This window comes from Trachypithecus francoisi, unplaced genomic scaffold, assembly GCF_009764315.1.
Source record: "Trachypithecus francoisi isolate TF-2019V2 unplaced genomic scaffold, Tfra_2.0 Lachesis_group12, whole genome shotgun sequence".
In the NCBI taxonomy this organism is placed as follows: Eukaryota; Metazoa; Chordata; class Mammalia; order Primates; family Cercopithecidae; genus Trachypithecus; species Trachypithecus francoisi.
In genome coordinates, this window is record NW_022681457.1 from 23,446,697 (window position 1) to 23,473,661 (window position 26,965).

Here is a 26,965-nt window from a genome sequence, read left to right on the forward strand (position 1 = left end):
AAAAAAGACATGAACAGATTTTTAGGGATGATGGTTATGTTGACTATCTTGATTGTGGTGATGGATTCAAATTGTATCCTTTAAATGTGTGCAGTTTTGTACATGTCAATTATACTTCAATATATTGAATTAAAGTTGTTAAAGACAAACAAAAAATTCCTACCATCTTGCAATTTGCGTTTCTAGTGGGGCAAGGCAAACAGGATAGAATCAGTAACTGCTACTTTATTTTTATTTTTTTATATTTTTTCAAAATGGAGTCTCACTCTGTCACCCAGGTTGGAGTGCAGTAGCGCAATCTCAGCTCACTGCAACCTCCACCCCCCAGGTTCAAGCAAATCTTCTGCCTTAGCCTCCTGAATAGCTGGGACTACAGGTGCATACCACGACACCTGGCTAATTTTTGTATTGTTTTAGTAAAGATGGGGTTTCACCATGTTGGCCAGGCTGGTCTTGAAGTCCTGACATCAGGTGATCTGCCCGCCTTGGCCTCCCAAAGGGCTGGAATTATAGATGTGAGCCACCATGCCTGGCCAGTAACTGTTACTTTAAAGTAATTTGGGGACAAGACATGGAAACCCACAAAATGTGACATTTGGAAGGGACTGGAATTTGAGCTCCATGAGAGCAGGGACCTCATCTGTTGGATTATTACTCTACCTCTATTGCCCAGAACACTGCCTGGCATCATATATATTTCTTGAATGAGTAAAGAATCCTAAAATCAAAACAGATCTCTGGCTTTAGGTTTCCAAGGGTTGGCAGATGGCCTCCAGGCAAGTGTCACCTTCCAGTGCTCCACTGGACCTCCTGATTTGGGATTTATAGTTGTTTCTGACTTCAGTCACATGTAACAAAAGCACTGTTTAAACTTTAATCTATCATTTTTATGTTGTTAAGAAGGGTTCTTCAGAATACCTAATCTACCCTATTGCTGGAATTTTGTCAATTCATATGTTGATGCAAAGATGTGAACATTCATCAAGTGTTTATTGGTTACCTATAGTCAACCAGTTACTGTGCAACAATCTGGGGATATAACATCAAAAAGGAAACGTACAAGGTAACACTCTGTGGAGACACAGACAATGAACACCACGTAGGTGAATGAACTGGTTGCTACTCCAGCCACATCTGGGAACAAGATAATGTAATCAGTTCAGGAAAATTCCACATAAGATCCCAGGAAAGAAAAAAGTATGTGTGTGATTCTTATCAACTTTGGACTGCTCCATTAAACCAGTTGAATTTCAGTGCATGGCAAGGGTATTTGCATTCAGTAAAAACCCCAGTAGGAACCTGTAATACCAAAAGTCAACTGAGTTATTTGTCACAAAGAAAAACACCTAGCCACTGCATTAATGTGGCAACAGGAGAAATCATATCAGACTCTACATCTTCATTACAGGATGGCCTTTTAGTGGTTGCTGAATGCTCTTTTTACGGTATTACTTTTCTCTGAAATTGCATCTTAGATGCCAAGCATTTTGCTACATTCTGGAATGACAAGGCACCTTCACCATAAGAGGCATTCAGATCAGGGTGCCACATGGAGTGAAATAAAGAGAATGTAATTAGTATGAAAATAAAAATGTGCCCAACATGCTTTGAGAGCATACTCTTTTCAAGGTTAGGAAGCCAGGTGACTAATCTATCTCTTTAAAAATTATTATCACTAGAAGAAGATTTTTTGTGTATCTTATTTTCTCCTTAGTATAAAAGAAAGACATGGTCTCAAGAATCATTGACAATGCAAATCACCTGAAACTCATTTCTAACAGCGGTCTACGTTTGGCTTGAGATCGTTCACTTGAAAAACAGAGAGTGACTATGAAACTCATTTCTAACAGCGGTCTACGTTTGGCTTGAGATCGTTCACTTGAAAAACAGAGAGTGACTATGAAACTCATTTCTAACAGAGGTCTACGTTTGGCTTGAGATCGTTCACTTGAAAAACAGAGAGTGACTAAAAACTAAACAAACAAAAAACCAATGAGCAGATCTTGCATAAGTCTCTAGTTTTATTCTGGTTTGCCTCAGTTCACTGTTTTTTGACCTGTTTTGCATTATGTAGAGTGAAAGAATAGGCAATCAGGATTCATAGAAACACTAGTATTGGCCAGGCACAGTGGCTCACACCTGTAATCCCAGCACTTTGGGAGGCCAAGGCGGGAAGATCATTTGTCAGGAGTTCAAGACCAGCCTGACCAACATGGTGAAACCCCATCTCTTCCAGAAATATAAAAATTAGCCAGGTGTGGTGGTACAAGCTTGTAATCCCAGCTACTTGGGAGGCTGAGGCAGGAGAATTGCTTGAACCCAGGAGACGGAGGTTGCAGTGAGCCGAGATGGCACCACTGCACTCTAGTATGGGTGACAGAGGGACACTGTCTCAAAACAAAAAAGAAATACTAGTATTAACTGAAGGTTCCTAAAAACTCTTGGCTATTTTCTAAGGTTTTCTTCAGTGTTATTTCACATATTTTCTTTCTTCAAGAGGTTATGAACTTTGATTATGTGAATTTGGATTCTTATATAAAAATGATTCTGAGTTTGTGGTTTTTGTGAAAAAGAGATTCTTAAAATTATTATTAAAAGGCTTGTACATTTAAAGTAATGTAACTTTAGTCAACTATTTTCTGGAAACTCTGGGAATATTACATTTAAATAATGCTCATTTCTATAAGCAATCAGAAAGAGATTCCTTATTTTGAGAAATTTACATCTAATTTATTAATAGGCTCTGAAGGTAGGAAAATATTTCACACTCAAAATGAAAGGTAAGGACTTTTCTTTCTCCAGTGCAGATACACAGAATGTGTTCAGCTTCTGTCCTGCAACTATAGCCATATGTTGAATGTAGACACAGGAATGCAAAACCCTACTGGTTTTTTGTCAAAGAGCTGTTCTTTCCAGTGGACCCAAGACATGGTCTTGTATAAAAAGACAGACAGGCACACAAAAAGACTAAAAAATGCATTCTCTGTTGTCTCTCAACCAATGGAGAATAGATCTTTATAGAACCAATATATTATAGATTCTCATCCCAACAAATAACTCTAAATGGTCAGACCATAAAACCAAACTTCATTTATTTCTACTATCAGTGAGGAATTACAAGTACGTATCAGAACCAAACTTGGTCTCATATCAGAAACAAAATCATAGAACTGGAAATAAAAATCAGAGAAACTGTCAAAAAAGCAAAGTTCTGTTGCCACTTGGAATTAACTGTGGGTGCCAAAAAATCATGTAAATGGGCTTAAACAGCTCATGAATTGCATCTCTGAGGCATCACAATTTAATTGGTTCTGGTAGGTGAGTCTGCTTGAGCATCTCTGTGGGACCTCCAAAACTGTTCAAAGTATAATTTAAGAAAAAAATAAAAACATGACTGAAAATTATGCAAAATGTGCAGGTGCCAGGTATTTATTTAACTCATTAATGAGGGAACCAATAAGATGGTAAGCCTGGTGCAGAGAGAATTGAAGAGAGTGAAGTGCTATTGAAGAGAGTGCTAAAAGAAAGAATGCTTAAGATTCCGATTTAGATAAAAAACTGGTTAATGTCTTACAGGGCAATAAAACTGTAACCTTTGAAGTGATCTTTTCTACAGGACTAAAATCATTTGCATCTCTACCAGACACAATTAATATGCAATGATATTGAGCAAGAATTATTTGCATCTCTGACATTTTTCTAAGGTTAATAATACGTCAGGGAACCCAAACAGCACGAGTGACAACCAGTTGTTTAGTCATTCAGCAAATCGTTCAGGGAGGCCTACTGTGTTCCCAGGACTGTTCTCAGAGTTGAGGATACCACAGAGTCTGTTTTGTGCTTTACTCTCCTGAAGGTCATAATCACCTGGTCTGGTTGTACATCCCTTGCTCCGGCTGTCTTTGCCATACCTGGGGAGAGCCTGGCCCTGTACGCACCCTTCTCTCATGTGCAGTATCTGGCAATCCACATTCAGACTATAAGGAGACCAGGACATGCTTATTCTGTATTCTTTTTCAAGAATATCAGTAGAAGCTAATTAAATAAATCAGTTGTACAATTTTGCCTTAGATATAAAAAATTCCATTAAAGAGAATTCATCTCAATATTATTTTAAAACCTGGCTGTCTTTGTTCTGAGTATTGTCTTTGATATAGAATATCCTGGTTCTGAGGAAAAGGTTTACTGAAAAGAGTTCATTTGCCTTTACTCTTCATTTCACTCAGTTTTAAGTTTTTTTCAACTTAAAAGAATCAAAGAGACAAAGTGATCACATTTCTGGATTCTCCTGTTGCCTAAGAGGCATTTTGTATTTGGCATCTTCGGTCATCACTCTTGCATTTTATAGATTTTTGCATTTTCTACAAGTGTATATAGTTTCCGCTTTGGTTCGGCATTATCTTAAGTAAATAAGGGTGTGTGCTTTCCTTTATGACTCTCAAATAGTGTTTTCTGTTTTGGAGGAATTTATTACATGCCTGCTTTCTGTAATGGACCACTCATTGGCCACTTACTGAAGTGTATCCTGCCATTAGTGGTTTTGTCATATAAAGCATAATTGAATGTACTTTATTGAAATCCTGCAGCATAATCCAGTTATTTTGGTTTTTGTGAAGTGCTTGGGTATATCGGCTCCTATTCTTTTTAGCAGCTTGAGTCTCACCGTTGAGTTTGGCATGTTTTATTTTTCCCATCGTTCAAGAAAATGTCTTCATTCTGTGAAGGTAATTTGATCCTAGAGTTTAATTCTACTTTAATTGTGTATATGAACCAAATATTGATGTGCTGTATCATTTCATTTGTGAATTGAATGAATATTTGTGCAGATATAATTATTCACCATGAAGATATTTCTTTTTGAAAATGTTGAAGTGTGTGTTGACCATCTATAAATTATAGATGAATACATTTTCAGTTAGAAAATCTTGGTCTGTCACGTGTCTTTTAAAGAATACAATCTGTAACTTCTAGAATTGAAGAAAAAGTTTAAATCATTGTAGAATTAATACAATGGATAGTTTTTACTTTTATATTTATTTTAGAAATGTCTTTCATTTGAATTTTCTGGTTAATAACAAAATTACACTTCCACAATGTAAATAAAATACAAATAACTGATTTTCTCACTAGAGAAAGGAAAGCATTCTTTTAGGTAGGTCAACAGTCTTAAAAACTTGCTTTTAAATTCCTATTTTTCTGCATTAGTGTGTTTATATCACAGAGTCACTTTTATATTATAACATAAACATAAAAGAATACATTGTGTTTGTTTTACAATCCTCATGATACGAATGAAGTTGGGTATGGTCTAAATATTTCCAGACTGTCTTTTTATGCTTTTTGTTGTTGAAAGAAGAGCATTGTACAAACACAGCATTTAACCCTTCTCTCAAATTTTGCATCTTCAGAGGCAAGGAACTGCCCCACCGCCGATGAAACTCCCTCCTCCTTATAAAGCTCTACCTGATGACAGTGATGAAAATGAAGAAGAAGGTGCCTTTACCCACCGTGAGTGCCTTTTCACTATTTAGGGTAGATGCAGAACTTATTAAATTATGTTTTAACAACTGTTGTAAATTATCAAATATATGGCTGTGAGTTCTTCAAAAATATGCATGAACGTATGCTGAAAAAGCAAATCTATACCTTTGAAGCTTTTGTGGCGTCATTTCCTCAGCTTTTCCCTTTGACACTGAGAAAGGGAATATTGAAGGAAGCTATATTGTACACTATTTTTCCTGTATTTCCTTCTAATCTTATTGTTTGGTTGTGAATACAAAAATGTCCCTAGTCGTTGAAATTAGAATTTGACCCATAATTATCTGGGTTGGATGTAGATTTCAGTTATTGATTACTTGCCTTACTCAAAGTGATGTTGCTAATGCAGAATCACAGAAGGCCCACCAACTTGTATTTTGTCCTTTAAAATTCATCTCACGATTTTCTTTTGTATTAGAGTAGTCAAATATCCATTCATATATATATTTAACTGTGGCTTTACTTAAAATAATTTGCATTTCTTTTATGTCTGTATAGTGTATACTATTGCTAATGTATACCAGATTTCTTTTGGAGGTGATGAAATGTTCTAAGATTAGATAGTGGTGATGGTTATACAGTTTGTGAATATACTAAAATCACTGCCTTATACATTGTAAATTGGTGAATTTTATGATATGTGAAACATATGTTTCCTTAACAGAATGTTTTCCCTTCTACAATATGGAAAAGGAATTCAATATCAAAATTGAGTCAAAATTCTTACTGTAGCAGTTCCTAGAGTGTGACCTTAAATATGCCCCCCTCTTCTATAAAAAGGGTGCAATAATGATACCTACTTCATAGGGTTATAATGAGGGTTAAAATAAAGCAATATGGCCGTTAGCCTGCCATATAGTGAGTCTTTGATAAGTATTATAGCTCCTATTATGGTTATAATAATTATTTATATTTTTCTTAATAAATAACAAATATATAAATAGAAATAAAATATAAAATAAATGTAACTTTATAATAATTAAGTTGATGTTATAAAAACTTGAATTGTACTTTGCAATTTTATGAAGCCCTTTCTTGTGTCATTTTCTTCATGCATTCAATAAATCTTTTTTGAATACCATCTGCTTTTTAGTAACAGTGTTAAGTGAGTCTGCGATGGAATGAGTAACACATCGCTCCTTTTGTCTTGATTGAGCCACCACCCTGGAAGGGATAATGCAAAGGCATGGGAACAAACTGTGATAAGTGTACTGTGGGCTTTAGTTCTCAGTCTCTTTTTGGAGAGCTACACATGGTATATAAAGTTGATATGTATGTGCACATGTGTAATATATTTCCTTGTTCTGATATAGATATCAGGGCAACTGCCACAGAATGGAGCTCAGTTGTTGATTACTCCGTACATTCTGGTTTCCTAGAAGGCCAGTATTTGTTGAGGTGTGCACCTAAGATTATGTTCTAATCCTAGTTCCATTACTTGCTAGTTGTGAGTTTTTGGACAAGTTATTTAACTTCTTCATGGTTCACACTTGCTTATCTATGTGGGGGTGAGCGAATATCTTATAACCTGCCTCATATCATTGTTGCAACAATTAGAGGAGGAAAAGCTTTTGAAGAGCTTAGTATAGGCAATGTGATACCTACTAAATGCTCTGGTTTACCATGTACCAGGCATTGTTTTAAAGCCTTTATGTGTGTTATTAACTCAGTCAACATACTAATTTTGTGAGGTTCTAATTATACAAATAAAAGCTCAGAGAAATTAAAGAATGTGTCTAAAGTTAGACAGCTAACAAATAGTAGAAATGGGGTTCAAACCCATGTACTCTTACTCCAAAACCTGTAACATGATCGACACTTGCTGTTACTTAAAACTCATTATGATTGCAGAAATAGGTAGAGCTGGGCACAGTGGCTCATGCCTGTAATTCCAGCACTTTGGGAGGCTGAGGTAGACAGCTTACCTGAGGTCAGGAGTTCAAGACTAGCCTGACCAACATGGTGAAACCCCGTCTCTTAAAAAAAAAAATAGGTACAGAGTAATTTGGGGTTCTTTCTTAAATATCACTTTTATGCCTAAAATAGGCAGACTCAGCAGTGTCCTCCCCAAAGTTACAAGCTCATATGCACAGGCACATATACACGGCAGCAGTAGGGTCAGGAAGGACACTAATTTACCTCAAATGCAGAAAAAGACTTCTAATATTGAGCCATTCTTGAGCTATAATATTATACATTTCATAGATTCTCCAGCAGACCTATTTTGGCTGTGTATATTACTTTTCTCTTCATTCATTTTGCTTCCCAATTTTTTTCCTTCCCAGTGTACAGTCCCCATTTTATACCCTATTAAATTTACTGTTAACCTTCTCCAGAAGAGTTTGAACTGTATGGAGATATTTGTTAGATAATTCACATTTGAAATGCACGTGAACCTGAAGCCTCTGGCCTTCCTGTATTTCCTTTTGAAATAGATCCCATGGGTTTTTCTTTGTTCTTTGACTCATATTAAATGAACACTCTGCTCATCTGTTCTAAACTAAAAGTATTTGGGGTTGCTGTTTTATCAGATTCTTGTCCGAAGACTAAGCCTTTGTTTTTACAGTGATGAAAGTATGGCTCTGTAACTTTCCCAAGGACCATGATTCTGCAGCAGATGGCTGCAATGTAAGCTGTCGGCCTACAGAGAAGTGCTGATTTTATTAGAGAGATCCAGGGATGAGATACACATGGTTTTTGGGGGGTTTTCGAGATGGGGTCTTGCTCTGTCATCCAGACTGGAGTGCAGTGGCACAATCATGGCTCACTGAAACCTCAGTTTTCCAAGTAGCTGGTACCACAAGTGTGGGCCACCAGGCCTGGCTGGCTAACTTTTTTTTTGTTTTTTTTTTGAGACAGAGTTTCACTCTTGTTGCCCAGGCTGTAGTGCAGCAGCACCATCTCGGCTCACTGCATCCTCAGCCTCCCAGGTTCAAGCGATTCTCCTGCCTCAGCCTCCCGAGTAGCTAGGATTATAGGAATGTGCCACCACTAATTTTGTATTTTTAGTAGAGACGGGGTTTCTTCTCCATGTTGGTCAGGCTGATCTCAAACTCCTGACCTCAGGTGATCCACCCACTTCGACCTCCCAAAGTGCTGGGATTATGGGTGTGAGCCACCACGCTCAGCCTAATTTTTTAATTTTTTCGTAGAGATGGAATCTTGCTATTTTGCCCAGCTGGCCTCAGACTGCTGGACTCACACTATCCTTCCCAAAGTGCTGGGATTATAGGCGTGAGCCATCACACACTAGTCTAAAGCATGTTAAGAGCTGGCTTTACTAGTTACTTATTTATAAAGTTTATTCAGATAAGAAGTGTTTATTGAGTTGGATGTTATGCGTGGGGAGACACTGTTCTAGGTGTTGAGAATATGGCGGGGAACATGTCCGTTGCTCTCATTAGCTTAGATTCTGGTAGGGAGAAAGATTATAAACAATCAGTTTAAATAGTGATAAGGTCTCTGAATGAAATAAAATAATAAAATTTAAAAATTATGTTAAAAATAAATTTTAAAACAAAAATAAAAAATAAAAACAAAACATGGGGCCGGGCGCGGTGGCTCAAGCCTGTAATCCCAGCACTTTGGGAGGCCGAGGCGGGCGGATCACAAGGTCAGGAGATTGAGACCATCCTGGCTAACATGGTGAAACCCTGTCTCTACTAAAAAATACAAAAAACTAGCCGGGCGAGGTGGCGGGCGCCTGTAGTCCCAGCTACTCAGGAGGCTGAGGCAGGAGAATGGCGTGAACCCGGGAGACGGAGCTTGCAGTGAGCTGAGATCTGGCCAGTGCACTCCAGCTTGGGTGACAGAGCAAGACTCCGTCTCAAAAAAAAAAAAAGAAAGGTCCAAATAGGCTGGCTACCGTGGCTCATGCCTGTGATCCCAGCACTTTGGGAGGCTAAGGCAGGTGGATCACTTGAGTCCAGGAGTTCAAGACCAGCCTGGGCAATATGGCAAAACCTATCTCTACAAAAGTTACAAGAAATTAACTGGGTGTGGTGGTGAGCATCTGTAGTCCCACCCACTTGGAAGGCTGAGGTGAGAGGATCGCTTGAGCCTGCGAGGTAGAAGCTTCAGTGAGCCGAAATCATGCCACTGCATTCCAGGCTGAATGACAGAGTGAGACTCTGTCTCCAAAATGAAACCTAAATGAAGAAGGAACCACACTGCAAAGATCTGGCTCATATAGTCATCATATAGATGAGGGCTTTTTTGAGCCTGAGACTGTGACCCACAGTAAAATACACTTTACTTAACCAATGTAGATGCACACACACACGAACATGCACGTATAATTGAAACAAAAGTTTTATGAAATATTACTTACCTTTATAATGTGTGAATTTTATTCTTTTTTATTTTATCCTATTTCATGTTTTTAAACGTTGGTTGCAACTCAGTATATTTTATGACTAACAAACAAGTCACAACCTGCATTATGAAAAACACTAATTTAGATCCAAGGCTTTCAAACTTCAGTGTGCCTCAGAAGATTCCAGAAAGCTTGTGAAAACAGTAATTGATAGTCGTGGTCATTCCCTGCGCGCCCCCCCTCCACCCCCCCCCAACACACACACACAGCACAGGCCATTTCTGATTCCTTAAGCCTGGACCTGATCATTTGCATTTAGAATTAGTTTCCAGGTGATGCTGGTATCACACTTCCGATCCAGAGACTACACTCTGAAAACCAAAACCACTGATCAAAATGGTCTTTAAAGTCATGGAATGACTTTAAAGTCCCAACTAGTCAGGAGGCTGAGGCACAAGACTCTCTTGAACCTGGAAGCGGAGGTTGCAGTGAGCCGAGATCGTGCCACTGCACTCCAGCCTGGGCAACAGAGGAAGGCTCTATCCCCTCCCCCGCCCCCCAAAATAATAAGCATAGTAATTATCGTTCAGATTATTATGAAACTTAAATGTTACAACCAATATAGAGAGTGTGGTGTGTAATGGGCATTTATATTTTAGATCACTTACCTTGCATAGTTGAACATATTTTATGACATTCTGGTGTCTAATTATCATAAGAAGTCTTATGACCATTAATTGAGAAGTATGAAAAAAATCAAGAAACAATGTACTCCATCAGTGCCTAGCTCTTGGCAAAACTACCATTATCAAAGGTTGCAGGATTTGTCAAAGGTATGTATTGATGGTGCAGGAACTTTTGACTTACTTTGAGGAAATGGCCTTTCATACCTGGAATTAAAATCAGATTGTTTTGTCAAGAATTCAAGATTGGCCAGGCGGTGGCTCATGCCTGTAATCCCAGCACTTTGGGAGGCTGAAGCGGGCGAATCACAAGGTCAGAAGTGCAAGACCAGCCTGGCCAACATGGTGAAACCCCATCTCTACTAAAAATACAACAAATTAACTGGGCATAGTGGCGGGCTTCTGTAATCCCAACTATTTGGGAGGCTGAGGCAGAAGAATCGCTTGATCACTTGAACCCGAGAGGCAGAGGTTGCAGTGAGCCGAGATCATGCCACTGCACTCCACCTGGGCAACAAAGTGAGACTACATCTCAAAAGGATAAAAAGAATTCAAGATCACTGAGAGCATAAAGAGATCAGTTGACTGTTATGTGGTGACCTGAAAGTCTTGGTTTCTAACTGTATTCCTTCTTTGCTCTTGTGACCCAAATTTTCAGTTGGCTCTTGGGAAGATGTCATGTCTTTTTTCCACTAGCACTTTCACTTTTCTAACCAAAATAAAATGTTATGTCTTCTCCAAGGCAGACCTTTTACCTTCTAGTCCCAGTTTTGTCTAAAGCCATTACCAGCACTTCCATCCCCCAACCCTAGAATGAAACTTCTCTTCCGTTTGTTATCTGTCTTCCTGACAGTGGATCAACAAACATACATGAATCTTCATTCCCAGTCTTTTTCGGATTTGTAGTTGTTCCTTTACTTTTTTTTTTTTTTGAGATGGAGTCTTGCTCTGTCGCCCAGGCTGGAGTGCAATGGCCTAATCTCGGCTTACTGCAACCTCTGCCTCCTGGGTTCAAGCAATTCTCCTGCTTCAGCCTCCTGAGTAGGTGGGATTACAGGCGTATGCTACTGCACCTGGCTAATTTTTGTATTTTGTTGTTGTTGTTGTTGTTGTTGTTGAGATGGAGTTTCGCTCTTGTTGCCCAAGCTGGAGTGAAATGGCCAGATCTCGGCTCACTGCAACCTCCGCCTCCTGGGTTCAAGCGATTGTCCTGCCTCAGCCTCCCGAGTAGCTGGGATTACAGGTATGCGCCACCACGCCCGGCTAATTTTGTGTTTTTAGTAGAGTTGGGGTTTCATCATGTTGGCCAGGCTGGTCTCAAACTCCCGACCTCAGGTGATCTGCCTGCCTTAGCCTTCCAGAGTGCTGGGATTACAGGCGTGAGCCACCGCGCCCGGCCCTTTACATTTTTATCACCAGTTTTAATAATTACATGATGATAATCACAGTCCCTTGAGTACCCAACTGTGTGCCGTACATTCTCCCCAACTTTTTGAATGCATTCTCATTGGACATACAGAAGAGCCTTTGAAGAAGGTATTATACCTTCTGCTGATTTCAGCTTTGTGTCACCTCCTTTGGAAAACCTTGCCTGACTCCTTAGTTCAATATAGATTCCTGCATTTTTCTTTTATAGCAGTTAACAAAATATCATGTTAGTATACTTACTAGATTAATATCTGTCTTCCCCGCTTAACCCTCTAAGTTCCATGAGGCTAGTGACCCTCTCTGTTTTGGCCCGGGACGTTAAACAAACCCAGTATTTGGCCAAATTAATGGCAGAGGGTATATGCCTCGGATAGTCAACAGTGGGGATGTGATGAAAATGCAGGTTTGCTTGTGGTGCTTCAGAGATACTCTTTCTGCCAAACTGCACCATCCACCTAGTTTCAGAGCATTCTGTGCAGAACAGCTTGACTTCTCTTTCCCCACATGCCATTTCCCACCTTATCTAAACGCTTCAGTCTCCTGAGAAAGAAGTGTCTATCCCCAGAAAGCCCTGCTTTGAATACTTTGATCCCAGAGGTTAAATGCTTTTACAACAGCCAGGTCTTTCTAACCTGCAAACGTCATTCTTTCAGTGACGTTTTTAAACTATGGGGAGCAGAAGATTTTGGAATGACTTTTTGTAACATGTAAGAGAGTAGTCATAAAGAAACAATGAGAACCACACTATAGACATGTCTCTGTCTATGCAGATAAGGTCCTAGAAAGTCAGTATAATTGACTTGTTTGCTGCCACTGGCTTTTAAGGATCTAGCAGAGATATGAATGGAACCCTACACTGTAGGAATCCTAAAGCCTTCCTTTATACTTTAATTTCAGAAAAGCTCTCTTAGGTGTTTTGTTATTCTACCTTAATTTTGTTTTTCCCAGAAAAGACCTGGTCATCATATATCATAATGGAATGTTTGGTATAAAGAGTATATTTGGATTATGAAGCATAATTGTAAAATTAACCTGTGTGGCCAGGCATGGTGGCTCATTCCTGTAATCCTAGCACTTTGTGAGGCCAAGGCTGGTAGGTTGCTTGAACCCAGGAGTTCCAGACTGGCCTGGCCGACATAATAAGACCCTGTCTTCAAAAAATGAAAGAATTAACTGGTTATGTTGGTGATGCCTGTGATCCTAGCTACTCAGGAGGCTGGAGCAGGAGGATCAGTTGGCCCTGGGAGGTCAGGGCTACAGTGAGCCATGATTGTGCCACTATACTCCATCCTGGGCAACAGAGTGACACCCTGTCTGAAAAAAAAAAAAAAAATTAACCTGTGTACTGCCCCATGCAAATAAAAACTTAGATTACCAATTCCTTGCATCTTCATGTTTTACTTTAATTCTTACCGTTTTATTTAAATTATTTTAAGAATAGGATGCTAGCTAAGTCCATGTGAAATGTGGCTTGTTATCAATTTGGTTACTCAGAGTCACAGTATTTTTAAGCTTAGAAGGGATAACCTTAAGAAAAAAACAACTTTATTGAGATATAATTCACATACCATATAATTCACCTTCTTAAAATGCATAATTCAGTGGCTGTCAGTATATTCAGAATTGTTCAACCATCACCACTATTAATTTTCGAACATTTAGGACATTTTCATCACACTTCCCCCCAAATCCCTACTCATTAGCAGTCACTCCACTTCGTATTTATTTAAAATACATTTCACGTATAAAATATATATACATATTTTAATTTTTTTTAAAGTAATTATCATGTGTTCCCATGCAGTGGAGTAGGAAACCTATCCCAAACCTCTCCCCTTCTTGCAAAAAAAATTCTGTATTCAAGTTTGGAAGGAAACAGAATACTTGCTAGCCTCACTGTCCTCAAGAATGTAGCAATGCATTAAGCTCACCTCCTCTCCTCTTCCACCATAAAACAAAAAAGGCCAGAAGGAAGAGAACAAATTAAATTATTATTTACAGATGGTCATATAGTTATCAGTCTCAAAACTTCAAAACCTAAAAAGTATTTTGGCTATAATAAGTAAGGCTATATATGAATTGTACTTTTATTTTTTTTGAGACAGGGTCTCACTCTGTCGCCCAGGCTGGAGTGCAGTGGCGTGATCTCGGCTCACTGTATAACCTCTGCCTGCAGGTTCAAGCAATTCTGGTGCCTCAGCCACCCGGGATTACAGGCACACATCACCACACCCAGCTAATTTTTGTATTTTTAGTAGAGATGGGGTTTCACCATGTTGACCAGGCTGGTCTCAAACTCCTGAGCTCAAGTGATCTGCCCAACTCGGCCTCCTTTCAAAGTGATGGGATTACAGGTAGCATGAGACCCCGTGCCTGGCCAAATGATACATCTTTTAAAATCTTCTTGTCAGTATTATCTACTTAGGAAATGTGATATAAATTTCCTAATAGCAATAACTGCAAAAAATAGGAAATATCCAGGAACAATGCAATTCGGAACATAAAAGTCATGGCAATGATTCATAGCTTTGAGTCATTTATTCAATGACACTGCAGTGAAAGCTACAAACTCACTCCCCAGAAAAATCTATGCAAATACACAGAAACACTGTCATCCATGTGCATGGGTGCACACACACACACACACACAACCTTTTATGTATCATTTTTTCAGCTTTGTGGGAGTCTTGAAGCCCATTTAAGAATTTAAGGACCACTGGTTAACAATCCCTATAGTTTCTTTCTTTTTTCGTTTTGAGACAGAATTTCATTCTGTCGCCCAGGCTAGAGTGCAGTGGCATGATCTCGGTTCACCGCAGCCTTGACCTCCTGAGCTCAAGCAATCCTCCCGCCTCAGCCTCCTGAGTAGCTGGGACTACAGTATAGTTTCTTTCTTATAGAAAACTGTGAAACTTTATTAAAGATTTTGGGAAAAAAGTAGAGTGCCATACTATTTTCCTGATTGGAAAACTAAGTGTATTACAGATTTCAGTTATTTCTAAATTCGTCTGTAAATTTAAGGTAATTTAAATCCATCTGCTTGCTAGGTGGAATAGGCTTTAAAAAAAAATACAAGCACTTGATTGAAAATTGACTTAGAAATAAAATACTAGGCAATTTTGGAAAAGAAAGATAATGATAAGGGACTTGCCTTTTTTTTTTTTTTGAGACAGAGTGTCGCTCTTGTTGCCCAGGCTGGAGTGCAATGGCACGATCTCGGCTCACCACAGCCTCCGCCTCCTGAGTTCCAGCGATTCTCCTGCCTCAGCCTCCTGAGTAGCTGAGATTACAGGCATGTGCCGCCACACCTGGCTAATTTTGTATTTTTAGTAGAGACAGGGTTTCTCCATGTTGGTCAGGCTGGTCTCAAACTCCCAACCTCAGATAACCCGCCTGCCTCGGCCTCCCAAAGTGCTAGGATTATAGGCGTGAGCCACCGCGCCCGGCCTAGGGACTTGCCTTTTTTTGTATCTGCATGTCTTCTAAACTGGTGCTTTTCAAAGTCAGTCTGGAGCTTTCAGACATGAATGTGAATGCTTTCTCCATTTTGGTACTGTTGCTTTCTTGAATCATTGCCAAGTGAGTAATTCTTGGTTGTGAGGCAGTCCTTTTCATTGTGGGATGTTTAACAGCATCCCAGGCCTTTTCCCACGAGATGCTGGTAATACCCTCCCATTCACCACAGTTATAACAACCAAAACCGTTTCTGCACCTTGCCAAGTGGCCCCTGGTCTAAGTGGATGGGGAATTCTACTGTCATTGATTGGTAGGAGTGTCAAGGTATAGTCCCTGACAAGGAAGAGTTATTTTGTCCAGAGTGCTAGTATTATAATAGAATTCCTGATTATAAACATTGTTTAAAGTTGCAGTAGTAGACAGCAGTGGGGTGTTAAAAAAAAAAAAACAAAAAACTGTCTATCTGGTACTATGCTTACTACCTGGGTGTCAGGGATCTATATGCCAAATCTCAGCATCATGCAATATTTTCATGTAACCAATCTGCACATATACCCCCTGTATCTAAAATAAAAGTTGAAATAAAAAACAAAAAAACAAAAAAAACTAACAGTAATAGGCCATGTGCGGTGGCTCACACTTGTAATTCTAGCACTTTGGGAGGCCGAGGCAGGAGGATCACTTGTGCCCAGGAGTCCAAGACCAGCCTGGACAACATAGTGAGAACTCATCTCTGTTATAAACAAACAAACAAACAAATAAATAAGCAAATAATTTTTTAACTGCAGTAATAAAATCAGTTCAATATTTGCATTAAAAAATTGGTGTAGAAATAGTCCCAGATGTTTATTTAGAATTTAGAGCACAAAAAATTTTTCTGAATAGTAGAAATGAGATAGATTATTCAATAAATGATGGACTGTGTACTCATTTGGGGATAAAATGTAGAGATCTTCTCAAGAAAATTACAAATTGTTTTCAAAAGAATCATGTAATTCTTGGTGAAACACCATCTCTACTAAATACACACAAAAAATTAGCCAAGCATGGTGGCAGACACCTGTAATCCCAGCTGCTTGGGAGGCTGAGGCAGGAGAATTGCTTGAACCCGGGAGGCGAAGGTTGTAGTGAGCTGAGATCATTCTACTGCACTCCAGCCTGGGTGACAGAGCAAGACTCCATCTCAAAAAAAAAATCATGTAATTCTAAAAACTGAAACCATAGAAATACTATAAAAAGTCTATATAAGGTATTTTTAAAATATAACCTTGGTACAGGGAAAAGCTTTTCAAATTATTACCAAGACAATAATGGAAAATAATCATGTGTTTTCTTACATAAAAATTAAAAACTTTGTGTTCACACACACAGAGTCAGAAGAAAGACACACATACACTCACACATATATATATACAGTCAGAGGACAATGGAAAAACAAGCAAAGATCAGGCAGTATTTAACAAAATAAGTTACATTTGGGTAACAAGTACAAAATGTCTGTGTTCACCCTCACTAATAATGTGTAACTATAAAAATCAGGGTTTTTTTTGGCCTATCAGAGACACTTAATATTTTAACAATATGAATCATCATTGTTAGAGTGGGTGTAGAAAAACAGGAGTTGTTATATACTGTTGGTAGGAATAGGAATCACTTTACCTCTTTTTGGACACCCCTTTGGCAGCATGTATAAAAAGTTTCTATGTGCTTTTTTTTTTTTTTTTTTTGAGACGGAGTCTGGCTCTTGTCGCCCATGCTGGAGTGCAATGGGATGACCTCGGCTCACTGCAACCTCCGCCTCCTGGTTCAAGCAATTCTCTGCCTCAGCCTCCCAAGTAGCTGGGATTACAGAGACCCACCACCACGCCTGACTAATTTTTATATTTTTAGTAGAGACGTGGTTCCACCATGTTGGTTAGGCTGATCTCGAACTCCTGACCTCAGGTGATCCACCTGCCTCGGCCTCCCAAAGTGCTGGGATTACAGGCGTGAGCCACTGTGCCCAGCATGTATGTGCTTATTCTTTGACATAATAATTCAGCTTCATATCCTAAGGGATTCATTGTGTAAATATATGTGTATGTAGATATATATTTCTACAAAGATGTTTACTTCAGCATTTTTTACTAATAGCAATTGTAGTAATATATATTTATGTATTTAATACATCATTTGCTTTGACTAAGCCATTTAACCTCTAAATTTTTGTAGGCATTTGAGCTGGAGCAAGTTGCATCTATTTCCATTAGTTTCCTCATTTGTAAGACTGGGATTATAATAATAATAATACCCTTTTCACAGTATTATGAGAGATTAGAAGATACATGTTTATATAAGAAGTGGCACATAGGAAGTGCTCCAGAAATACTAGCAGAAATGCTAGCTACTACTTTTTATTATTATCAGTAGTAATATAAAATTCTTCAATGTGTGCCACATATTGCCATTAGAAAATGAAATTCTAGCCAGGCGCAGTGGTTCACGCCTGTAATCCCAGCACTTTGGGAGGCTGAGACGGGCGGATCACAAGGTCAAGAGATTGAGACCATCCTGGTCAACATGGTGAAACTCCGTCTCTACTAAAAATACAAAAAATCAGCTGGGCACGGTGGCATGTGCCTGTAGTCCCAGCTACTCGGGAAGCTGAGGCTGGAGGATCACTTGAACCTGGGAGGTGGAGGTTGCAGTGAGCCAAGATCATGCCACTGTACTCCAGCCTGGCAACAGAGCGAGACTTCATCTCAAAAAAAGGAAAAAAGAAAAAGAAATTCTAGTATAAGAGCATGTTATCCTTTTATCTAAAATTGTTATTTAATTTATTTAAATTTTGGAAGTCAGTTTTTTTAAGTTTAGCATGATTGAATAGGACCAGTACTTTACTAACACTGTTTACTGCTGGATTCTCTCTGCTCACCTTTGCATCTTCACAGTATTACATTTTCGCTTTCAAAGGAGATCACTAGGAGAGAAAGGCATTTTGTAGTACTTCACTTTTCTCTAATACTTTTTCTCTTCCTACTCTTTATTTTCCCTGGATCAAAGGTGGATATACCATAGAAGCAACTGTGTATAATATGAATTGGCACATTTCCTATGGAATTTTGATGCTGTAGGGTTGACATTTTACTTTAACTTCATTTCTCTGTACGTAGGAAGAATACACAGGAAAATTGAGAAAAGTTAATGGTTCAGATGGAATCTAAAAACTAAAAATATAGCTTTTAAAGTTTACTTTGTTTAATATGAGTGCTAGTTTGCCAAACACTCCCAACAAACTTATAGTATAACTTAATCTCTATTATTCTGCCTTGTAGCATTTACGTTTTATGAACAGTTGTTGACTCACAAAGAGTATAATGTTGTTTATAAAGTTAATTTTCGGCCGGGCACAATGGCTTATGCCTGTAATCCCAGCACTTTAGGAGGCTGAAGCAGGTAGATCTCTTGAGATCAGGAGTTCAAGACCAGCCTGGCCAACATGGTGAAACCCCATCTCTACAAAAAGTACAAAAATTAGCCAGGTGTGGTGGCACACACCTGTAGTCCCAGCTATTCGATAGACTGAAGCCTGAGAATCGCTTGAGCTGGGGAGTTGGAAGTTGCAGTGAGCAGAGATCATGCCACTGCACTCTAGCCTGGGCAACAGAGTGAGACTCTGTCTCAACAAATAAATGGATGAATTAATTTAATTAAATAAATAAAAGTTAATTCTCTTAATAGTCATATCAACTGTCAACATATTTTCCTACTTAACTTTGTAATAAATTTTAATATAAAAAGGTACAGCTCCTCTCTTTAATTATTTTAATATTTTACTCTGGTAGTAATAAACATTCTACTTCAATTAATTGATAGAATTTCAGCATAGCAACCACATATGTCACTGAAAGAGATTTTTCACCTCCAAGTTACTTCAAGAAGGCTACCCTAAGTAGTAACAGTAAATCCAAATGTCAGTCTTCTTTGAATTATTGCCATTAATAAATACAGTTTTGTTTTCATTCTTTTTTTTTTTTTTTTTTTTTTTTTTGAGACGGAGTCTCGCTCTGTCGCCCAGGCTGGAGTGCAGTGGCCGGATCTCAGCTCACTGCAAGCTCCGCCTCCCGGGTTTACGCCATTCTCCTGCCTCAGCCTCCCGAGTAGCTGGGACTACAGGCGCCTGCCACCTCGCCCGGCTAGTTTTTTTTTGTATTTTTTTTAGTGGAGACGGTGTTTCACCGTGTTAGCCAGGATGGTCTCGATCTCCTGACCTCGTGATCCGCCCGTCTCGGCCTCCCAAAGTGCTGGGATTACAGGCTTAAACCGTGCTGTCACCAGATGATTGATCTTGCACTGCTTCAGTGGTGCCATGAATGATGTATCTTTCCACTTGGCCTTCTGGAGGCCAAAGCCAAATAGCAGTTTTTAACCAAATTCTAATGTCAAAGCTGAACTTTGTAGGATTCCTAGTATTTTTTTTAATTGAAAAAAGTACAGAAGAATGTATAAAACTGCTTTGAGAGGGGAGGTTTGAGGAAAAAATGTGTGCTTTCAAGTTTATTTAATTTACTTGAATTTTATATAACAAAATATGCTTATTTGAAAGAAAAAAGACATTTCTTCTTACAGCTCATAATAAGAAAGCAACTAACTCAATTTTTGAAAATAGGCAAAAACTTGAAATGATATTTCAACAAAGACATCTGAATTGCTAATAAAAAGATGCTCAATATCATTAGTTATTAGGAAAAATTAGGAAAATGCAAACTAAAATCACTACACATTCACTAGAATGATTTAATGCAAAATGATAGACAGTACAATTGGAACCCTCATACACTGCTGGTGGGAATGTGAAATGGTCCAGCCATTTTGGAGAGCAGTTTGGCAGTTTCTTTTTCTTTCTCTTTTTCTTTTTTTTGAGAGGGAGTCTCACTCTGTCATCCAGGTTGGAGTGCAGTTGCACGATCTCAGCTCACAGCAACCTCTGCCTCCCAGGTTTAAGCTATTCTCCTGCCTCAGCCTCCTGAATAGCTAGGATTACAGGCACCCACCACCACACCCAGCTAATTTGTGTATTTTTAGTAGAGACAGGGTTTCTTTTTTTTTTTTTTTTTGAGACGGAGTCTTGCTCTGCCACCCAGGCTGGAGTGCAGTGGCCGGATCTCAGCTCACTGCAAGCTCCGCCTCCCGGGTTTACGCCATTCTCCTGCCTCAGCCTCCCGAGTAGCTGGGACTACAGGCGCCCGCCTCGTCGCCTGGCTAGTTTTTTGTATTTTTAAGTAGAGACAGGGTTTCACCGTATTAGCCAGGATGGTCTCGATCTCCTGACCTCGTGATCTGCCCGTCTCGGCCTCCCAAAGTGCTGGGATTACAGGCTTGAGCCACCGCGCCCAGCCGAGACAGGGTTTCACCATGTTGGCCAGGCTGGTCAAACTCCTGACATCAGGCGATCCGCCCACCTCAGCCTCCCAAAGTACTAGGATTACAGGTGTGAGCCACCATGCCCAGCCAGCAGTTTCTTTAAAAGGCTGCATATAGGCTTACTATACAACCCAGCAATTTCACTCTAGGTATATACCCAAAAGAAATGAAAACATATGTCCACACAAACACTACTCCTTGGAAGTTCGTAGCAGCATTATTCATAATAGCCAAAAACTGGAAACAAGCCAAATGTTCATCAACTGGTGACAGGATATACATAGTGTATATCCATGCAGTGGAATACTATTCAGCAATAAGAAAGGATTTCAGTGCTGCTACATTCTCATCATGCTAATTAAAGGAAGCCTGCTGTAAAACATTACATACTGTATGGTTCCATTTTCATAAACTGTCCATGAAAAACAAATTTATATATAGAGAAAGCAGGCCGGGGTTGTGATTGGGCTTGATGGAATTTTTGGAGGGTGGTGGCAAGGTTCTAAAACCAAATAGTTGTGATGGTTGCACAACTCCATAAATTTACTAAAAATCATTGAATTGTACATTTACAGTGAGTGAATTTTATAGTGTACAAATTATACTCAGTAAAACTGTTAAAAATATTTCAAAGTTACATATAATTTTAAATTAAATAATCACATGTGTAAGAGATAGTTAAAAGTTATTATAAAAGGATCTACATTAAAGAAGAGAGATCAGGTTGTAAATTACTTTCAAGAAGTGAATAGGCCAGCTGCAGTGGCTAACACCTGTAATCCCAGCACTTTGGGAGGCCAAGGCAGGTGGATAACTTGAGGTCAAGAGTTCGAGACCAGCCTGGTCAACATGGTGAAACCCTGTCTTTATTAAAAATACAAAAATTAGCCAGGTATGGGGACATATGCCTGTAATCCTGGCTACTTAGGAGGCAGAGGCAGGAGAATCACATGAACCTGGCAGAGGCTGTAGTAAGCCAAGCTCACACTACTGCACTCTAGCCTAGGCAACAGAGTGAGACTCTGTCTCAAAAAAGCAAAGAAGGGGCCAGGCACAGTGGCTCATGCCTGTAATCCCAGCACTTTGGGAGACCAACGCAGGCAGATCACTTGAGGTCAAGAGTTCAAAACCAGCCTGACCAACATGGTGAAACCTATCTTTACTAAAAATACAAAACATTAGCTGGGTATGGTGGCACGTGCCTGTAATCCTAGCTACTGGGGAGTTGAGGCAAGAGAATCGCTTGGACCCAGGAGGTAGAGGTTGTGGTGAGCCGAGATCACGCCACTGCACTCCAGCTTAGGTGACAGAGCGAGACTCCACCTAAAAAATAAATAAATAAATAAATAAACAAGGGAATAAAAATATAATAATCAACAACAACGTGGTTTTTTTTGGCAATGATGGCATTTGAGAACCTTAGAGCTTTGGTGTCTAATTTTATGTTGAGGAGCCTGAGACAGAGAGTGATTAATTTGCCCCAAACCACTAAATTAAACCAGGGCTAGAATCTGATTCTCATGTGGTGTTCAGGGCCACATGTAGGCATTTCCTTCCAGTGCCTTCCTCTATATGCTATGCCAGTTTTTAACATAAGCAAACTTGTAATTAAGATTTATTGAGCAACTAGTAGTTCTTTTGGTTTAAAATTTTGTCTGTTTTCTGTATGGTTGTGGACTCTGTAGTTGATCTCTACCTTAACCAATAGGTGTCACTACAATCAACAGCAATTATTACCAGGCATTTAAAGAATGTTAAGAGGCCGGGCGCGGTGGCTCAAGCCTGTAATCCCAGCACTTTGGGAGGCCGAGACGGGCGGATCACGAGGTCAGGAGATCGAGACCATCCTGACTAACACGGTGAAACCCCGTCTCTACTAAAAAAAATACAAAAAAACTAGCCGGGCGAGGTGGTGGGCGCCTGTAGTCCCAGCTACTCGGGAGGCTGAGGCAGGAGAATGGCGTGAACCCGGGAGGCGGAGCTTGCAGTGAGCTGAGATCCGGCCACTGCACTCCAGCCTGGGCGACAGAGCGAGACTCCGTCTCAAAAAAAAAAAAAAAAAAAAAAAAAAAATGTTAAGAATGTTCACTTCAGGCCGGGCGCTGTGGCTCAAGCCTGTAATCCAGCACTTTGGAGGCCGAGACGGGCGGATCACGAGGTCAGGAGATCGAGACCATCCTGGCTAACACGGTGAAACCCCGTCTCTACTAAAAATACAAAAACTAGCCGGGTGAGGTGGCGGGCGCCTGTAGTCCCAGCTACTCGGGAGGCTGAGGCAGGAGAATGGCGTAAACCCGGGAGGCGGAGCTTGCAGTGAGCTGAGATCCGGCCACTGCAGTCCAGTCCGGGCGACAGAGCGAGACTCCGCCTCAAAAAAAAAAAAAAAGAATGTTCACTTCAAACAAACAGTGCTTAACAATATTTGTATGTTCATTTCACCAAATATTTTAGTGTGTTTGTTCTCTTTTTTTGTTTGTTTGTTTGTTTTTGGTGATGCAAAATAGGACGGAAAAGTGTTAGAAATAAAGGCTGATTTCATTTTTTAGTTTTATGTAAATTATTTTTCTCATTTCCTACACTATCATCCCTTTTCGGGCTTTTTGTAATTAAGTAAAATAGGCTGGGCACAGTGGCTCACGCCTGTAAACCTAGCACTTTGGGAGGCCGAGGCGGGCGGATCACCTGAACTGAAGAGTTCAAGACCAGCCTGGCCAACATGGTGAAACTCCGTCTCTACTAAAAATACAAAAATTAGCTGGGCACGGTGGCACGTGCCTGTAATCCCAGCTACTTGGAGTCTGAGGCAGGAGAATTGCTTGAACCAGGGAGGCGGAGGTTGCAGTGAGCCAAGATCACGCCTCTGCACTTCAGCCTGGGCAACAGAGCAAGACTCTGTCTCAAAAAAAAAAAAAAGTAAACTAAGTAGAATTTGTATTTTAGCTCTGTAATTGGAGAAAACTGATGAACCTGGCTTTTTGTTGTTTTTTTATTCTGAAAACTCAGCTTCAGCGCTTGATATAATTTGGATGCATTTATTATAACTGTAAATTAAAAATTGTATTGTTTAAGACCTTTTGAGTAGCATTTGAGTTTTCTTTGGGTATTCTTGACTTTTTAAGTATTCCTCATATGATACAGTGATCACATAGATGATTTTTTATTCTGCATTTTACAAAGCAAGATTATACGGTATAATTGATAGATACTTCTGAAGTCATTGTAATTGGTTAAATAATGGTTTTCAGGTGTGTGGGGGTAGGGTAGGGTGAGGACTGCACTGTAGCATTTTGAGTGAAATTTAAGAAATGTCAACCATTTTTCTAGTGGCTTTTCTGAAGCTACAATTGTTTTGTTTTGTTTTTTTTTAGTATTTCTCCCCTCTGAAAGCTAAGTTGAAGGCTTGACTGCTTAAATAGAATCTTTACTGCACGTTTAGAATGTTACTGAGATACAAATGAATCTCGCTAGGGGAGAGATACCACATGTTCCATGTGGTTCACCAGCTTCTTTGTTATAAACATGATTCAATGCTGGGAGCATTAAGGAGAGAGCAAGTTGATGACTGTTCCCCTCAGTTTGGACAGGCTAAAATCAACTGCTGTTTCCTTTTAATTTGCATTTGAAAGATGTAACTAATGCGATGAACCGTTTCTCAGCAGGAAAGCTGGGTCATTAAAATGGTATCAATTGAAGCTGGCCACAATAAATGGTTGCGATTATAATGCCTCCTGTTCTGAAATAGAGCTATCATCCTGAGGCGAGCAGGGTAACTGAGTGTCACAGTCAGCAGCGTGAAGCATCCGAGGGTCAGATGTGGGAAACCAGGGATTTTGCTTCTCCGGCATAGTTTTCCAAGCAGCTTTTACCTGCTGACAGAGGTGACTGTTTAGCTTGAGGACTAGCTTGAAATTAGCTTAATTGATTGCTTTTCCTGATATAATAGATTGACAGGTTGCCCTTACAGAGAACAAAATCTGAGAGAAAGAGAGAGAGAAAAAAAAAAATAGGCCCAAGGTCGTCCGAAGAGAGAGGAGTCTGTGCTGAGGATCTGAGCTGCGTCCAGCATTGGATATTTGTCAGGAATGCAGATACTCTGAAGGGAACACAGCAATGGTCCAGGGGGGTTTCCCAGGTAAGATTTCCACTGCCTGTGTGATCTGTGCTTCTTTTGGAATGCAGTCTGATGCTGTTTTAGTGTTGGTGCAGAATGTGGTTTTAAAGGTTTAAACAATGGTAAGCCAAGGCATTTTTCTTAAGAGAGCGAGGGCACATATGCATGTGCAAGGCAATTGTACATTAGAAGCAAACCCCTACAATTTCCTTTCATGTGCACTGTAGTTTGAATTGTCCTTATGATGTTTTTGAAAAGTGGAGCAGTTTAATCAGACTGTCAAAGATATACCAGTAGTTTCACTGCCAAGATTCTCAACACTGTTCATGCAGTATTCTCTTCTTTCAGAATTTTAATTGAGAAGTAAACCTCTGGGACATTTATTATCATTATTGTTGTTACTTGTGACTTCACCATAATAAAAAGGGAAGACTATTTACTTTAGAACTAGGTTATTCTGGTTAATTTTTAAAACTGACTACTTAGCATTTTGTTAGAGATGAAAGCAGAATATCATGAAGGACTCATAGTAATAAACAAAAGGCTGCTTTTTCTAAATTGTAAAATAATACCTTAATTATTTCATTTGCTAGTTGTGTTTGGTGCCTCATTCATCTAAACCTACAAATTTAAATTCATTGGGGTGTATTACCACTCATTTCCTTGTTAACATAATGGTTCTTGCAATCATTGCTACGTTGGCAATATAATTTCATGCAATAGAGTACTCTTAGTTTACGCTTTTGCTTGACTTAAAAAAATAAATTTCTTAAAATCAGAACTTCTTTTTATCTAAATAAAATGGAATACTGAGACATAATAGGGGTATTCTTGCATAAGTATTATTGCCTAAGGGAGGCAATTGTTAACTCAAGAGTTAGACATGACATTATAGCCTTTCTTTTTATTTTCAGCAGTGCACACGCAAATTAGGTTATGTCTACTGCAACAGTAGAGTATTTGCTGCATTCCTGATTTAAGCTAGCAAACCTTATTCGTGGCTATGCTGTCAGAATTATTGAGCAAGAACTTTTCTTTTGCTTAAAATATAATTTCTGAAGATATTCCTGTGGGGGTCCTAAACTACCTAGTATTCGATTCTGTTATTTTGATTTGGAGGAAATGCTATAGCTCCTAAATGGATGCGTCACAGATTCCCTGTAGTGACAACTGTCTGTCTATATTATGTTTCCTTTCATTCTGCAGCTGGAATTGCTTTTAGTTGTCTGTCATCTTTTGAATACTGCTTCTCAAACTTGTATTGACACGGCAGCTTACAGAAATCATCCTGGATATTTGTGGATCCTGCCTGCTTCTCCTCAGACTCTTCAGAGCAGTTTATTAATTTTCCTTTTGTTTTAGAAGTTTCTTGATTTTTAAAATCTATTTCTCCAGATTATAAATATATGTATGCTTTAATCTCCTGCGTAGAACTGGCCAACCCTGATCATTTTCTTAATCTCTACCACACTGACTTGAAGTCGCCACTGTCCAGGCTCCAAACACCACAATGGAACCCTTGAAAATCCCCATTGCAGTTTTCTAGAAAGTGAATCAAGTATATCTAGTCATTAGGAATTTATGTGTCCTGTATACTTTATTGAACTAATATATAAACTCACTTTAAAAAAGGTTATTAACTACCAATGTGTCTCATAAATGGACACATATTTATGTGTTATATGTAAGTTACTTTTTCAGTGTTCATGATCAGGATTGATTTTCTACAATAAATATTTTCAACATTTATTAAAAGCTTCTATTTATGTATACACATTTAACTCCAAAGTATTTTAATACATTTTAGTAGTCTTATGACTTAGTCTATCTTATATTATGTTCACTGCTTTGGCATTCAGTCAGTTTTTAAAGCGTGTTTCTGTTTCATGTTTCTTTTTGGCATATTTTACAAAATGTCATATGTAGAATTATAAATAAAGGATGAGGCCTTGGTCTGTAGAGAATTTACCTTTTCTTTTGTTCTTGCTTGGAAACACATTATTTTACATGGGTTTATGTTGCTTTGATTTC

General features: G+C 39.1%; 1 protein-coding gene across 5 annotated transcripts in view; it reads left to right on the plus strand.

Annotated features, from left to right (window-relative positions):
* Nucleotides 1-26,965, plus strand: part of PATJ (PATJ crumbs cell polarity complex component) — a 434,245-nt gene that overhangs the window by 187,005 nt on the left and 220,275 nt on the right. For all 5 annotated transcript variants that reach the window (XM_033225088.1, XM_033225091.1, XM_033225090.1 and 2 more), the window contains exon 27: nt 5,409-5,508. In XM_033225088.1, coding sequence (XP_033080979.1) covers nt 5,409-5,508 — 100 coding nt within the window. The remainder of the gene's footprint in view (nt 1-5,408; nt 5,509-26,965) is intronic.